At 33.7% G+C, this 16,860-nt stretch overlaps 3 protein-coding genes across 4 annotated transcripts; 1 reads left to right on the plus strand and 2 right to left on the minus strand.

The window, feature by feature from the left end:
• Positions 1 to 82: 82 nt before the first annotated feature.
• Positions 83 to 7,403, minus strand: LOC148312193 (N(4)-(Beta-N-acetylglucosaminyl)-L-asparaginase). 2 transcript variants are annotated; one of them, XR_015839280.1, is made up of 7 exons: positions 6,942 to 7,388; positions 5,393 to 5,543; positions 4,523 to 4,748; positions 3,397 to 3,590; positions 2,520 to 2,627; positions 1,350 to 1,741; positions 83 to 1,074 (listed from the first exon to the last, which is right to left on the minus strand). XR_015839280.1 is itself a non-coding variant. In XM_088277723.1 (6 exons), exons 1-6 carry the CDS (start codon positions 7,063 to 7,065, stop codon positions 1,483 to 1,485), a joined length of 1,062 nt encoding a protein of 353 aa, XP_088133849.1. In that variant the 5' UTR covers positions 7,066 to 7,403; the 3' UTR covers positions 761 to 1,482. The 2 variants fall into 2 exon arrangements, 1 of the variants encoding a protein (XP_088133849.1); XM_088277723.1 differs by having other exon boundaries at positions 761 to 1,741; positions 6,942 to 7,403.
• Positions 7,404 to 9,800: 2,397 nt separating this feature from the next.
• Tim8 (translocase of inner membrane 8) lies at positions 9,801 to 10,685 on the minus strand. Its single transcript, XM_088277760.1, has 2 exons — positions 10,476 to 10,685; positions 9,801 to 10,121 (listed from the first exon to the last, which is right to left on the minus strand). Exons 1-2 carry the CDS (start codon positions 10,575 to 10,577, stop codon positions 9,954 to 9,956), a joined length of 270 nt encoding a protein of 89 aa, XP_088133886.1. The 5' UTR covers positions 10,578 to 10,685; the 3' UTR covers positions 9,801 to 9,953.
• A 1,141-nt stretch (positions 10,686 to 11,826) lies between these two features.
• Positions 11,827 to 16,851, plus strand: Clc (clathrin light chain). The gene is made up of 4 exons (XM_088277725.1): positions 11,827 to 12,061; positions 12,343 to 12,447; positions 12,540 to 12,651; positions 16,376 to 16,851. Exons 1-4 carry the CDS (start codon positions 11,893 to 11,895, stop codon positions 16,557 to 16,559), a joined length of 570 nt encoding a protein of 189 aa, XP_088133851.1. The 5' UTR covers positions 11,827 to 11,892; the 3' UTR covers positions 16,560 to 16,851.
• Positions 16,852 to 16,860: the final 9 nt, after the last annotated feature.

Below are 16,860 nucleotides of genomic sequence, written 5' to 3' on the forward strand. Positions count from 1 at the left end.
GTATTATTAATATGTATTTAAATTTGTGCAATATGTAGTGTTTTTTCAAAATAAATGTTTTTTCTCTTTAATTCAATAAATATGTAGTGTTAATAAATACGCATTGGCATATAAGAGTCAGCAATCGCAAACATTTATATGCTATTCTCCATTCCATTCTGAATGACCATTTGTAAAAACAGTTGACTGCAAAATATGTAAAGTAAAATTTCAAAATAAGTAAAACACTTCACTTCAATTATAACCTCAAATGAATAGCTAAAACATCAATCCTTTTCTACTCATACCATATCCGACTGAACAGTTTGAATTTTGGATTTGAAGTTTTGAGTAAGTAAAAAGTAATTTGTACGTAGTAAGATCAATAAAGTGCAACAGGGAAAGCAAGAAAATACTTCAGCCTTTTCATATTTCTACATACGGCGTAGGACGCCAATGACATTATGTCCGCACCCATAGTGCAGTGGATCATCAGGCTTAGCTACCATGTTGAAGATTTTGTGTTCGAATATTGGTTTTTAATTAATCAAATTTATTTGAACCCTCGGGGGTTCAAATAAATTTGATTAATTTTTCAATCTTATGTTTATTTAATACAACCCTGGAATGTTATTTGAAGCGCAGAACTGATTACCTTCTCTTCAAGTAAATAACAGTCAAGATAACACTGTTGATATGATGCAGTGCCCTTTGCACCATTGGGTGCAGATAATGGTTTAGAAGAATAATAATTTAAAAACAACAAATAAAAACCAAATAAAACATTTGTGTTCTGAGAATGTATTTTTTAAATAATTTTCAATATATTTGTAATAATGTATATAATTTTAAAAGCCCTGATTACACAGCTTTGTTGTTTAAAACATTGATAAAAAAATTACTTACAAATAATAAAACTTATCATGTAAATATAACAATGGAACCCCGGAAATTCGAACTAATTGGGGCTATAGCCTGTTCGGATTTGTAAAAGTTCAGATTAGCAGAGAAATTTGTAATACAGTACATAATACTTAACACTACAGTAGTTACGTTGTACACGCCACCCTATGCCACCTAATGTTCAGTTAGGATCTAGCATATAAATAAAAGAGTCTGCTTCATAAAAGCTTACCTCAATCCAACATAGATAGCTGTTGTGAACTCACATGTACTGTGTCACGAGATGTATATGTGTACGAGTTCCAAAAATTTGAGTATTGTGGTTGTCAATCATGGGTAGAATTGGTGAATGTTGCGCTTGTGTAACGTGATCACTTAACTAGCCTATGATAAGTAATAAGCCCTGTAAATACCCAGACTTCTATATTCTTCTTCCTCTATGTTGAGATGTCAAAATGTAAACATACGATATATAAAAATTTTATGTTTTAATAAATGTTTTCTTAGCGTGTTTTTAATGTTTTGCTACAAAATCTTGTTTGGATTTCCCGGGATTTCAGATTTCCAGGGTTCCACTATATATATGTATAACTAAAAATATCAGACTTCATTGGTATTCAATTTGGCATCGACGACTTGACAGGGGACTGTTTGGACTGTGACTGTGTTGGTGGAGGGCTCGCCTACCGAGAACGGGAAGGTCTCCATCCCGTGACAGGCAGCCCCGTAGTTACCCTCCGTATCTACGGCAATAACACCTCCAGAGAAAGAAGGGTAGTGGGAAGCGATGCGCTTTACTGCGATCTCACAGGCTTGCGACGGGGTCGATCCCCTCCGCATTTCATCCACAGCCAGGAAACTAGAACAAAAAGTGAAAAAACCGTTAGTTTATAAATAATATTGTCAGTGTGAAATATGCAGATACACAGCGATCCATGAAACGAACCATGCTTGGTTTAAACCTCATGGATAAAGTAAGAAATGAAAATATCAGAAACACAACCAAAATAGAGGATATCATAGATCGCGTGGTAAGCCTCAAGTGGGAATGAGCGGGACATATTGCGAGACAGGACCCCACAAGATGGACCCCAAAATTTTGAAAATTGAGACCTTGGGAGAATAAAAGAAGCATCGGAAGACCCCAAAAAAGATGGTCCGACAACATAGCCGCTATGGGGGGTAGAAACTGGCTGCAAACAGCATCCGACCGAAGGAAATGGAAGGATACATAAGAGGCCCAGAAGGCTTGAGAAGAAGAAGTGTGAAATATACTGATAAAATTGTTGACACATTGGTTAAAGAGAATGTAATTTGATAAGGGCGATATTAGATCGAATCAAAAGAATGATGACAGAAAATAATCAATAATATTTTTGTACTGTAGTGACTGACACCTATCCACAAACAGCAAAGCAAACACAACAAGAAATTAGATGTTCAAGACGTGTTTTTTATATATGTATATATGAAGTTGAAGGTAACCGAAACACACAAATGTGTGCACACATCCACATGAGGATACTGAAACGCACAAAGTCTTCTGGTTAGATAGCCAAGTGGCTGATTGGTCAGTTTAACCGACGAAATCCGACTGGTTGGCGTATCTCCAATAATAAATATTTTGCTGTACCTACCTAGGAGAGAATCTGAGCATGACATCACCATCTCCGGTTGCTGCTGCAGCTCCAACTTTACTGTCCGCGTATGCTCCAGCTCCAGGTATAGCCGAATCACCAACACGCCTACAGCACAATCAATTTTATTTCTTTATCTTTTGTCTATTAAGATAGATATGTATATGTAACAAAATATATAATAAAAATTACAAACATAAAATTGAAAAATGATTTTTTTATTGATGTTTCAACAAACATCAAGAAGAATACTGAAGTGTGGAAATTTACAGGGATTACGACCTGTTATTGGCTGATATAAATAATCACTTTGTACACTGTGTAATGGTTACCATTCTACCTATGATTGACAACCACACTACTCAAATTTCGTATGTTATATTTACGCTTCAATTGAAAAGATCAAGTAGGTAACTTCAGCGATATCTATGGTTGAAATTATGTTTTTTACTATGTAGCAAAAGCCTTCATGAAATGCATTTGAAAATCTTGATATAAATAACTCCTTAGTAGAACGAATCCAGAATTTGTGAACATAAATTTGGACACACTCAAAATATTGTCAATAAAATTCCCAATAAACTAGGATAGAAGAATTTTGCAATTGCATTCTTAATGTTTAAATAAAGTAAATAAAAAAATAAAAACATTAGATATTAAATAGTAAACAGAATGTTAAATAGTATTTATAATTTATTTATTTACCCTACTATGTTACAAAAAACCAAATAAATCAACCAATACATCCATCTGGTGTAACTTATTTATAATCTATACAATTAATAACCGTGTAATAATATTTTAAGATGCATCTCTTCAATACCTCATCACGGGTAACCTGTCAATAGCATTATTTTTAATATGGTTTATAGTTTACCCGGGTATTTTGTGGCTGGCTCCGTTGGTAGACGTCCCTGCCGCAATATTTCCCGACTTGTCAATAGCGACCATCCCAATGGTGTCGTGATTATCCGGACCTACATTGTAAACTGCTCTAGAATAATCCACAGACTTCCATATCTCACTGAGGGTGTACGGTCCACAACTCTCCTTAGGATCAGGAACTACATTCTAAAATCATAAATATATGGTACTCATTACTACCATCATTATTTTCAAAAAACTTTTATAATTTATACTGCCCACCTCCATAGTGTAATGGTCATCACGCTCGGCTACCGTTCTGGAGGTCCCGGTTTCAATTCCCAGGGGGAGGGGGTCAAACATTCAGTGATTTTTTCATTCCAAAATTTATTAAATATTACCCTACACTGGTACCTGAAGTAGAAAGCTGATCACCTCTCCTTCATGTGTTAAAGATCAAGATAACACTGCATTTATATGATGCAGTGCCCTATGCACCATTGGGGTGCGGATAAGGGTTTAATTTTTTTTGTGGGCCTGAAAAGGACCTTTTGATTGAATTTATGGTGTAATTTGGAACGGTATGCTGCCCCTCAATAAAGAATTTATTACGCTTTCGGGGGTAGCTACTGTATATAAAAAGTAAAGTACCTAATAATACTATGAAATACGTGCGTAGAGCATTGCCGACAAGTATATTCCGTCACGGGAGCTGTTTCCCAACTGACCGCTAGAGACCACTGCCGTTGCCTTTTGTACGTGAAGGCAAGCGATATGGAAGGGGTACGACTCTCGGCAGGAGGTAGGGTCTCTTTCAGTGGACCGATTATATAAGGGAACAGTTGTCACAATAAATCGACCAAGTTAGCACTACGAGCACTAAGGAACTAGCACAGTACCGGTCTCTTGTGGTAAAACGAACTGAAAGATTTATTTGCATCACCACACCACGCTTTGCTCTCAACTATCAAGGAATAAGCTGTATTTACGACAGCGCTTCTAATGGGATTTCCCCATTCCGCACCGTAAAAGAGACCAACGCCTGTGCAGTTTTATACAGTCTTGTGCAGACAGAGGAGTCTCATACAGTACTTCACACAATCGACATAAGATTGTTAAAACAAATATAATTTATTTACCTGCCAAAAGTTTGGCTGACAGTTTTGGCCTTTCCACTTCAACCAAATTTCTTGAGAAGCGTTGGTTGACAGGGTTTCCTCCTTCAATCCCATTTGTTTGGCAAAATTTGTGGCCTTTTCTCCTGCCAAAATCGAATGGGACGTGTGCTCCAGCACAAGTCTGGCTACATAAATGGCATTTTTTATATTCCGCATTGCAATCACTGATCCGACATTCATCGTATTTCTGAAAATAAGTCCAGTCTCATTCATTACATTAATAACATTTGGCATTTTGTCCTGCAAAAAGAGGAATAAAAGTTTACATCATATCATAAGGAAAACTCTCAGATCTTTCCGATTCCGCGGCTTAACATGTTAGCCAATGCTTTTGAGAATATAGATTTATTTAATATATTGTTATCCACCTTGAAGTCTATACTTTCTCAGAATTTCTTCTCCATGTTTTAATGGATAAATTTAAATGTCGTGTTTCACTCTCTCTCGCTGCTTGCTGATAGTGATGATTTTTATTAGTGTATTCTTTATTATTTATTGTATTGGATTTTTATAGATATTGTAAATATTTATGAAAATCTTGTTAAGGGCATTAGACATACATAAAAAAAAATCAAAATCAAATAAAAAAATAAAACAAATGTTTGTACATATTAACAAGTACAGCCTATTTGTTTCACAAGAGCTCGTAACAGGACGATTAAAAAATATTTCCATTTATTTACAGAAATATACACAGAATAAAGAACTTATTAGTTTTGAACGTTGAGATGGTAATCTATGAATACTTCTCATTGAATTCTTATGAATTCTCAACTCGATAGATTTGTTCGTAATAAGATATTCTTTTAATAAGAAATGTATTATGTTTACCCATCCATCAGCATAGCGTCCAACGTTGTCTCCCCATCTTCATCGGGACTCCCTCCGTATCCGACAGTACCATCACACTGGACGATTTCGCAGACAGAACAACCCGCCTGGATAGCATCCAATGCTGACTTTTCCAAGATTGTTTTCCATGCTAGAAAGATTTTATTAATTTATTAAAAGGGGAAAAAACATATCCTTAAGGAACTCTATTATACACTGCACAACTATATTGTACACTGCTAATGTGTACTTTAGTACATATTAGCAGCGCACAACTTTCACAAGCTACGAGTGCAAGTATGCAATCCCAAGTGCCGTAGCCATTGCTGCTATTCTTCTTTCCCTCCCTGTAGTACTTATTATTTCTCCTCCATTTCCTTCCATATGACCTTCACCCTGAGCTTCAACACTGATGACATCTGCGTCCCGTCAAATATTTATGAACCTGGGGTGCAGGACTAATCACTCTGCCTTTATGATTGATTTAGTTAATCGATTGAGTCAATACCGCATCGATACAATGTCCTATGCATTACTTGGGTGCAGATAGGGTCAGATAATTTTTTTATTAAAAGGGTGTGTATATCGGCGGGTTTATCGCTACAAAGGAATATCTTACAAGTAACCAAAAATAGTATGAGCGATCAAGGTTGCACTATTAAATATACGAATTCAACATAATTACATGACTGCAGTCAGGAGACATAATGGTCGAGACTGACCGGAGCATTTCGTCGTAACGTAACGTCGTAACATCGCTTGCGGCGAGCATGTTACGTTACAACATTACAGCATTCCTGACTGACCGCGATCAGTGATAGTTTAGAACACAACTGCTCGCTTGTGGCCTTGTGCTCAGTGTTGCCATATGCCAAACCAAAAAATCTGAATTACAGCAATCATAGTTATGACAATGAATCATTGCAATCGTAGTTATGACGATGAAGACGTGATTCTTGGTTCTGTGATGTCAATAAATTACAGCTTACTCCAGATGAATAAAAAACAGATTCCCTGCAGTTGGGGAATTTCCCACGGATTGGCAACCCTGGTACTGACCTAAAATTGCACTACTGCAATTTTATTCGTAGAGTCAGTACTACGGCTCGCTGTACTGACTATACGAATGCTCGCATCGTAACGTGTTACGTTATGACAAAATGGCTCCGGTCAGTCCTTACCATAAGGTGAACATGGAAGGTGCGTAAAGATAGGAAATGAGTTGAGGAGGAATAGTTCAAGGAAGAGATGATACGATGGAAAGTTCAAGCTCCAAGGAAAGATAGTAATGTTTCATGTTTATTTAATGTGGTCATAGAGGTAATAATAATAATAATTTGGATAATATATGTAGTGCCATTTTCGTAAAATACTACCTCAAGGGCGCTATACTTGAATTGGGGAATGAGGTAGTATTTTACCAAAATGGCGCTATATAAATTATCTAAATTTATTATTATTCAAAGATGGCGGTGAAAATGATTTAGCATAGGTAGGTTCTTTCGTGGTAACAAATTTATAAGTAGGGAATCTTTAAAATTCTTTTTACCTTCTTCAGCTGCTGCAACAAATCTCCAGGTAGTTACAACAATCGGCAACTTCTTATCAGCGCTTGCGACAAATGCGGTCGATAAAAAAAGTTCAAAGAGCAATATATAATATTTGGTTGACATTATTCAATATATTTGACACAAAAATATTAAAATTGATTTGTTTTTTGTCAATATTTCAAACACACGGAAAAAATATTAATTTATTCATTATGATCCTACGCATAAAATAATTTTATTTTCGCAGATAAGAGATTGTTATTCTAATTTTACACTATCATCACGTCGGGAGCTCATACAATATATATAATACTAACACATCACTTTACTTTATTTTTAATCTGTTAATTAAAATTTAGATATAACATTAAATAAATATTTTTAAAATATGACAAAATATCAGCAATTTGAAAATTGACGTTTAAAAAATTACCATAGATGAAATTACAAAAGCTCATAATAATTGCTAGTATTTAAAAAAATATTCCTTAAAATATGTAGCTATAAATGTACTTTATTTAGTAATATTATCAATTATCCAATTTATCCATATCGGAATCTCCAGTTTTGTTAATCTTTAAAAATGCTTGACGTTATCAAAATAAATAAAGGTACGTTTTTTTAAAAAAAAAGTCTCTTAAAAAAAATGATTTTTTTTTAAGTTTTAAAAATATTACTACATAATTGAAAACTATTTTTATTTTTCCCTGATCTTCACTCAATAGACATCGAGCATGAGATAACGCATGGCCAAATAATATACCTTGTGTAGGAATCTACTACTCTCGGGGTTTGAAGTGTTACTAACTAACTAACTAACCATCACGCCGCTTCCCGCAGGGGTAGGCAGTGAGAATCGAACGCTACACCACTGTCTTTGCAAACATTCTTCGCCTCTTCTACATTCATGCATCTCCTCATAAATACTCAACGATTATTACGACTCCTGACCTGGCCAAGATTGTGCCGAGTTTTCCTCGGTCTTCCTCTGCCTCTTTTTCCAACTACATTCGCTTCATAAATTTGTTTAACCGTTCTTTCCTCACTCATACGTTACACATGTCCAAACCATCTCAACACACCTTTCTTAATTTTATCAATAATGCTTATCTCAGCCTTGCATTCTTTCCTTATTTCATCATTCAAACATCGTTTTGCCACACATTCGTCTGAGGGATCGCATTTCGACTGCATTCAGTCTACTTTCATCCTTCTTTTTCCAACTCCATGTTTCACTTCCATACATTAGAGTTGGAACCAGGAGTCCGTTGTGTACTGCCAGTTTAGATTTCGCTGATAGATTTTTATTTGCTAAAACTGATTTTAGTGCACCATTCACTTTGTTACCAGCATTCACTCACCTTTCTGTCTTTATCAATCTTTCCATCCCTAGAAAACATACTACCCAAATCATCTGCCTGTTCCAAAATCTCCCCATTTATTAAAATTTCACACTCAGATCTACTTTCATCTCTTTCAAAAATCATGATCTTGGATTTGCTAACATTCATCAATAAATCACTTTCCTTGCACACATTATACACTTTTGTCAACAGCGTTTGCAGGTCTTCTCTGCTATCGGCAAGAAGTTTGAAGTGTTTGATCTCTTTAAAACAGTTGAAACTGTTCTTGTTTCATTTGTTTTGTTTTAGCATTCATCTAAGGTACTTTCGTTTGGATCGCTAAGTTACAAATAGAAGACACAGTTCACAAGCGTACCCGGGAAATCTTTGATGCAGCAAATAGTCATCCCAATATGTAAAATAATGAAGTATATCCAGAAAACGGTCTATCAAAAGGAAATAAACGAACTATTAAGAAGTAGATCCGCATTAGATCATTGTATAAATTGGCCATTTCAGTTTTTATAACACTTAATGCTACATATATAGTTTTATTGTATTAACATTAATATTTTGAAAGAATCCTCACATATCTGCAGGAAACAAATTTACTAATATTTTAATAAATAAAAAAAAATCATGTTTACCATATGAGTAAAATGGTGTGATCGCTTACCGATTGAATATTTCAAAGATTAAAATTCATTGTGGTTTTTATAAGCTTCTATAAGTGTTAAGATTGTAACATCAGTTATGTAATGGAAAGTTATGGTTTCCCTAAATTTCTTTTTCGTACATAAGAGTCGTAGTAAAAATTGGTCCTAGTATCTGTAAGATGATGAAGGTAATTTTAACAACTCGATGTTTGCAATATGAATATCTGTGGTACCCAAAAACTGTTAATTTAACATAAAAATACAAAAGTGGGTAGGACATTGGCTTTATATATTATATTTACTTACTTTCATATACAGGCAATTCATAGTATTTTTGCTAGAAAATGTATAGACTACATTTATATCAGATCTCGCGTATCTATCAAGAGATGCAGAACAAATCTCAGAATCCCGAATCTGCCTTGATTAAATTTTACAACCAAAATATAAGCATGATCCAAAGTTGCCATCTCGGAAGTATTATTAATAGAACTTTACATAACAGCTGATGACCAAAATTTATGATAATAAATGTGAGCGGGAAAACAGAACAAAGACGGCCGAAAAAGACTTGGCATGATCAGATTAATCAAAATCTATAATTTGGTGGTATCAAAAGTCTGCGTAATCGGAGGGCCATGTATGACTAGATGTATGGATGTGAAGGAGGCGAGGAGTGTATCTCAGGACAGAAGAGTGTGGCGTTCCATCCTTTCTTCCTACGCCTGCGAGGAAACGGCGTGATGGTAGTAATAGATTAAAAAAACCTACAAAGCCATTCAGTCTGGCAAAACTTGTGAATAAACAAAAGTGACCAAAAATGTGAGTGCAAAAGTAAAGGGTTCTGTTAAATAAAATATGTTTTATAAGAAAACTATAATTATATATCACCAAATTATTACGACCACCACAACACAACAATGTACACTCTTCTTATGTAGCTAAAAAGTAAATATATAACACTTTCAAGCATCAACATTCTACACTATTTTTACATTATTTATTTATTCAATTAGCCGCTGCCCTTCTGCAAAAGCTGAGCAAATCTGTTGGTGATGAGTAATGATACATCTATAAATCTATCGACGCAATTGGTCATGCATGTCTCAGTCTTGGAATCCAACTTGTTTCCGGGTTTTTCCATACATTTATCCCAGCAGAAATCGTTGAATTCGTGGATCTGAAGAAAAAAATGGTTATTATGATTTGAATTCATTAAAAGGCAAGGGGGAAAGATATTTCTTGAATTGAAGCTAGGTTCTGATTTGACCGGTAAAGTTTTTTTTTAATCTTGCATATTATAAGTCTAGTTGGGCAATTAAAGTTTATCTAAGTATGACTTCGATATTTAATTATTTCGAAACAAAATTTCGGATTGCATTACAGAATCCACATTCATTGCTGATGCAATGGTTAATCAACATTACTAGGTAATCCAAACGAACGGCTAAGAAGCACCCGCAATATTAATAAGAAAGAAAGAAAAGTTACAAATAAACTTCATTTACTTGGGATTTAAGAAATCTCTACTGACCTGTGCGTTGAATTGTGCCTTTTGTTTCTCTACCATTAAAAATTCTTGTAACTCATTTTCGTTTCCTTTTCCGGCAACACTTGAAAAATCAAAATCGGTCATTGTGGAGTTTTAATTTGTTTTTATTTCCCTATTTCAAGTTAATTACCAGGTCTAGTAAAATAAGACAAGAAGAAAAAGCCAGGTTATCCAGAGACAACACAATATGTAATATAGAAAAGACTATGGCGTAGGTACCAAAGATTACGAACGTAGGTACTGTTAATGATAAATGACACTCATTGCCTTCTGTATAATGTTTTATTCTACTGTTTCCACCTAGAATTCCGTTGGCAGAATTTGGATATCAAATTGAAATAAAAAATCAAAATCATAAGGAAATACATTTATTACAATAACTATTACAAAGAAGGAAAGTGCGGATTTTATTTCTGGAAAATTATTTCGTCTAAATGTAGACCGTCACGTCAAACACACTTTTGGATTCTGGCCTTAGTATTCTGTGCCACTTGCCAGAGAACTGACGTCAAGATGCCATTAACTTTACGAGAAATAATTTCTTTTAGTGCAGAGAGGTCGCAGGGTCAGTTTGTAAAATTTAATTCAATTTAATATACTCAAAACAAACTATTTCACTAACTGACCATCACGTCGCTTTTCCGCAGGAGTAGGCAGAGAGAAAAGAACGCTACACCACTCTGTCTTTACAAACATTCTTCGCCTCTTCCACGTTCATGCATCTCCTCATACATACCCGCCAATTATTTCGGCTCCTTACCTGACCGCTTTTAAATATTTGACATACCTGATCGTGCCGAGTTTTTCTCAGTCTTTTTCTGCTCCTTTTTCCAACTAAATTCACCTGATACATTTGTTTTACCTTTCTTTTCTCACTCATTTGTTCCACGTTTCATAACCATCTAACACACCTTTCTTTATTTTATCGATAGTGCTTATCTCAACTTTGCATTCCTTATTTCACCATTCGAACATCTAAAATACATCGTTTAGCCACACATAAGTCTGAGAGAACGCATTTCGACTGCATTCAATTTACTTTCATTCTTCTTTCTCATTCAACTATTTTAGAAGTCTTCAATTCATAATGGATAAATATTTAAATAAATATACCTACAAATTGTTTTTTATTATATGTATCAAGTTTAGGCAGGTACTTACTTATATTACTAGATGTAACGGTCAGAGCGATATAATCAAAATTAGGTCATCTTTTTATAGATATAGACGGCATTGGTGAAAAATAATGTTGCCATAAAGCAACCTAAAAAAAACACACCTATTTGCAAACATTATGGCATTTTGCGTGCGTCATTCTTCTTCATTTTTCTATGATTTTTTTTTGTATCGACTTTTTGGGTTGACGTTTTCTCGTACTGTCATCTTAATTTCATCAATAATGGACGATTTTGGAGATAATTTTGATCAACCAGAAGTAGATCCAGCAGCAGATTTCCTGGCTAGACAGCAAGATCAGCTTGCAGGACTTGAAGATGAACTCGAGGCAACGATTCCAGCAACTGCAACTTCTCTTGTCGACGATGTACTAGCTGCTGCGGGTGCCCCAGGTCTGTGGGCGTAAACGCGAACGATTTTACTTTTTATCAATTTAATCTGAAAGTGAACATCCTATTTATTATGTCAACGATTAATTTTAATTGATAAATAATTTTCGTGTATAACTTTTCAGTTCTAATTTACTGGGTGCACTCTCGGATTTCGACTACATTTATTAAATCTCCACACATATATTTTTTGATAAATATGTGTATTTAAATTTACACGTATTTATCAAAAAAAATATTAGTAAATAATTATACTCGCAATAATGAAATTTCCTCTTTTTTAGCTTATGACAATCCTTCTCCTACACCATCTAGACAAATAGAAAGAGAGGAACCGGAAAAAATCAAAATATGGAGGGAAGAGCAAAAACTGCGGCTTGAACAGAAAGGTAATAATAGCAAAGCATTTTTTTTTGTATAATATATTATTATAATTATAGTTGAAAAATTACCAATCTCAATGCTGAACTTTGCATTTTAGATGCCGAAGAAGAATTAAAGAAGGAAGAAATGAGAGTAGCTGCTAAAAAGGAACTCGAAGAATGGTATGCCAACCACGAGGAACAAATCAGCAAAACCAAAGCCGCAAATAGGTCCATAGATTATTATTTATTACTAATAAATGAATTACTCGCCTGTCCAAAAGCAAAACCATGTATCTAACATTCTAACCAAAACCATTTTTTCTTATTCTTTATCATCACTGGGTTACGGTGCATATGTTAAACATTCTTAAATGATTATATCTCATATTTTAATATAATATATTTAAGACTACATGTAAGAAGGTTTTGCTTTGGGACTGCTGAACTAACAGTGACTAATTAAATTAATTTTTAAAATTAATCTCGGATTTCTTATATGGTATGATGCTTCTTTTGGTGTCGATGCAAAATCGAACAGATTTACAAACCATAGAAAGTGCAAACATTTAGTTCAGATCTTATGATGACACAACAATATTCATTATCCACAGGCAGAATATGTAGATTGTAAACTACATTTTCCGTGGATATTTGTAAATACTGAGCGTGTTACCGTTTTATTAATTGATCTCTCGAAAGTACCTACTGGAGAAATTTGGCGGGGACAATAGTGGAAATTTCATTTGATGTTGCCAATCAAAGATTGGAAGATCATAATATATATATATATATATATATATATATATATATAAATTTGCTATAGAGAAACAGAAATGTCAGAGAGCGAAAAAATCCCCATTACGTTTCCATCACAGCTGTCGTTACAATTTTTATGTTATTGATTTGATTCAGCTTTTTTGTTGCATTAATGTACTCTATTTAAATGTGGAAGTCCTTGGTAAAGGTGAACTTCATAGTGAAAATCACATTTCAGAGAGAGTTTTTTTTGCAATGTTGATAAATAAATAAAAAAGTATGCTGGGCTGCTTACATTGTATTTAAGATTTCTGAGAAAAATAATGGCTTTGATAGATTTTGAAACACATAACATCACTAAGAATTTTAACCAATGAATTTTAAACCAGTGCACAGTGGTGAAAATTTATTATATGTATAATTCTCTAGGCTCTCGAATTACCAAGTAAATAGTATATTTTATTATCGCATAATATTTTATATTTTACTTGTAACTATGCTTTTTCTTTATATTTTTTCCTCATTCCATGCTAACCAGAGAGGCTGCCAAGTAAGTTCACCTATTTTTTTCATTTTAAATTGTGCTTTCATTCATTTAGAGGTTTCTGGAATATATAAATCTGTATTGTATTTGTAACCAAGACAAAAATATTCTGCATATACACAGTATAATTGGCAGTGAGAGGATGTGAAAGGCATTTGTAAGAAGAACGCAAAGAGCTCTAAAAAAACAGTATACAGCGATTATATTTACTTTTTTTAAATTAATGTTTTACTTAGTACATACCACTATTTCTTAAAATGTACTGTGACACGTGTTTCGGTGCATTCCGCATCATTTTCAAACAAATTAAAAATGGATAGATTTTACCACAGAGTGACTGCCAAATCAATTAATGAGATTATATTTACATTTATTTTGGGTTTTTTCTTTCTACAAAAGTTCGGAACTCAAAAATTAATGTCATATCTTTGCCACATGCTCGATTGTAGAGACCTTTGTGTACTTTTCCCATATACATATTCTTACTGCGCTTAAGCCTCTGTATTCCAGTATTATATAGCAATTGTACTTGCTTGCAATTATGTGTGTTTTCTTTGTTTTCTCAATGCATTTTTATTAAGATAACTTAACATAAACTAGCCTTACCCAACTATGTGGTTATTGGTTGATATATTTTTGTATTTCTATTTCTATTTCCTTAACCTTTTAACCGCGTTCACTTTGTTCTTGAGAGACGCCCGTGTGCGGCGGTATTTTGCCGTTTTTTAAATGATTACTCTTATCATGTATTTAGTTAAGAAACTATTTATTTTCCTAAACAAAAACGTTCAATGGGATTCATTGTGCCTTTTTGGTACTCTATAATACACTCCGTGTCACATTATTCTTGAAATATATCGTAATATAAACAAATAAGATCGTAACATAAATAATTCAAAGCACGCATGGTGTGTCACTCTTACCCACTGGCGATGCGTAGCGTCGAGAGTGAGACAGATATAGGGCATGATTATGGCGCAAAAATCAGGGATCTGTTATTTTATTCATCCTTGTGATGTTACAAATTATTAGTCAGATATTTCAAGAGATGTCATAAGGCCAAGGATTGATGTATTATTTTATCCAAAGTTCCACACCATGAAAAAATCCCTCCAAGTTGAACTGAGGTTCGAAACTTGGAGCAAAGTAAAAACACAAACGGTTATGTCAGCCGCGTACGGGGAATGTTTTGTGAAAACACATACGGTTATGCGAGCCGCGTGGATCCGGTTAATACTAATTCAATCATCTTATTGTCTTCTAATCCTCACCTGCCCCCAATGGTGCATAGGGAGCAGATGCACTTTTTTTGTATTTGTTAGCTATTCTCTCAAACCATATATTATTTGATTGGATTTTTATTATCCTCATGATAGTAATGGTAGTATTATTTGTATTATTTTATTGCGAATTTTATTTGTAATCTATTTAATTTTTTATATATATATTTTTTATTTATAGATTTTCATACCGTTTATATTATGGTTTGTGTGTGAATTTATCTAATCTGATTATCTTGTGAGTCTATCTAGAAACCAGCTTGAATAGTACTGTAGTAAAAATAAAATTTGTGTGTTTTTATTGATTCAATATAACTAGCTTTACCAACCAGATTGGAACCAAAAGAAAATTAATGTTTGCAGTTACAAAAAAATAGGATTACGTCTTCAAATCGTTAAATCCATATCCAAAATATGCTGAACTTATCATTCTTCGTATTACTAACAATTTTTGGTAAACATGGTGCTGTTTCAGAGATTTCTTAATAATTTCATTAAATATTGTGCAGAGTATGGTGGGATTAGCATGATAAATAGAGTATGGTTGGGATTGAGGTATCTAGATTCAGTATTGTGCTACAAATTATTAGTGAATCTATTGCATTTTACCTGGATATGCTTTGTATGCTACATCAAATTTATATCGTAATATCTTATTTTAAGTATTACAATCTGCATAGTAATTTTTTTCTTATTATTTGTTTATATTATGGCTTTTTGTTATTTGCTACAGTATTGTATTTATTACTCGGAGGAATATCAGATTAAACATACTCTGGATGTAATCACAGTGAACCGCCCTTGAGGTAGTACATATTTTACAAAAATGGAGCTATATAAATTATCCAAATTGATTGTTGTTATTATTAGTAAAGGGATTTTTTTAGATTCAATAATTCCCTTCATAATTAGCATTTGCACAATTCAGTTGTGGAAAAACATTGTTTTAGCAAATTCGAGGTCACAATTGAAGATGATTGCGATCAGTTAGTTAATTTCTCTGTCCATAGATCAGTAGTGTAATGGCATAGGGGTATATCTGTCAAATTTTTCATTTTCTAAGTTTGTTCCACAAAATGCCTAAAATAGTGTATTCCATAATTTGGTAAAAAGATAAAGCTGTAGTTGGAATCTTTATTTACTTTTATTAAGATATGTACATATGCCATCCGAACAAAATATTTCATTTCGCAAGTTTGTTTTTGCTCTCCTGTAAAATTTGGTTTGAGACAGATATACCCCTTTGCATTGCAAAGACGTTCACATAGTTTGTCATTAGAGTTACGCGTATTAACACATTGAAGCACTATATAATATCCTACTATGATCTCGCTATTTCTGAGTTTATCATGCTTAATATTTTGTACCGCAGAAATGCAGAGAAGCAGTTTGTTGCCGAGAGTGATGAAATGGAGCCCGGAACAGAATGGGAGAGAATCGCCAAGCTGTGCGATTTCAACCCCAAGTCAACTAAATCGAGCAAGGACGTTTCCAGAATGCGATCCATTATTCTGCAACTGAAACAGTCAAACCTAGTTACTCCAAAAAAGGCATAAGCTACTAACATACTTCACACAAACTCATTCCTTAAGCGTTTATAGCTTTCCGGCCAGTAAAGGCTCCCATGTATCAACTTCTATTATGTACTGTTATAGATCCATGTCGGTTTGACTGTTTTCTTTATCATTTATATAATATATATTTTAAGTATATAATTTTTTTTTTAATTACGCAATTTATTTTTAAAGAAATATTGTGTTACGATGCATTATAATAACATAGTATTATTATGGAAGTGTAATATGTCAAATATCAGACTGTTATAAATAAAAATATATTAAAAAAATATTACATGTT

The sequence above is a fragment of the Brachycentrus maculatus genome, unplaced genomic scaffold (assembly GCF_059751285.1).
Source record: "Brachycentrus maculatus isolate JH-2025_06_01 unplaced genomic scaffold, ASM5975128v1 h1tg000049l, whole genome shotgun sequence".
NCBI lineage: Eukaryota > Metazoa > Arthropoda > Insecta > Trichoptera > Brachycentridae > Brachycentrus > Brachycentrus maculatus.

Bases quoted from the DNA above. Each gene is read 5' to 3' on its own strand.
- Clc (XM_088277725.1), top strand. From the start codon at position 11,893: ATGGACGATTTTGGAGATAATTTTGATCAACCAGAAGTAGATCCAGCA. The intron at 12,448-12,539 runs GTAATAATAGCA...TTTGCATTTTAG, and splicing joins ACTGCGGCTTGAACAGAAAG to ATGCCGAAGAAGAATTAAAG. The intron at 12,652-16,375 runs GTCCATAGATTA...TTTGTACCGCAG, and splicing joins AAAACCAAAGCCGCAAATAG to AAATGCAGAGAAGCAGTTTG.
- Tim8 (XM_088277760.1), bottom strand. From the start codon at position 10,577: ATGACCGATTTTGATTTTTCAAGTGTTGCCGGAAAAGGAAACGAAAAT. The intron at 10,122-10,475 runs GTCAGTAGAGAT...TTTTTTCTTCAG, and splicing joins AGGCACAATTCAACGCACAG to ATCCACGAATTCAACGATTT.
- LOC148312193 (XM_088277723.1), bottom strand. From the start codon at position 7,065: ATGTCAACCAAATATTATATATTGCTCTTTGAACTTTTTTTATCGACC. The intron at 5,544-6,941 runs GTAAAAAGAATT...AAATCTTTCTAG, and splicing joins TGTTGCAGCAGCTGAAGAAG to CATGGAAAACAATCTTGGAA. The intron at 3,591-4,522 runs GTAAATAAATTA...TTATGATTTTAG, and splicing joins GTCAGCCAAACTTTTGGCAG to AATGTAGTTCCTGATCCTAA.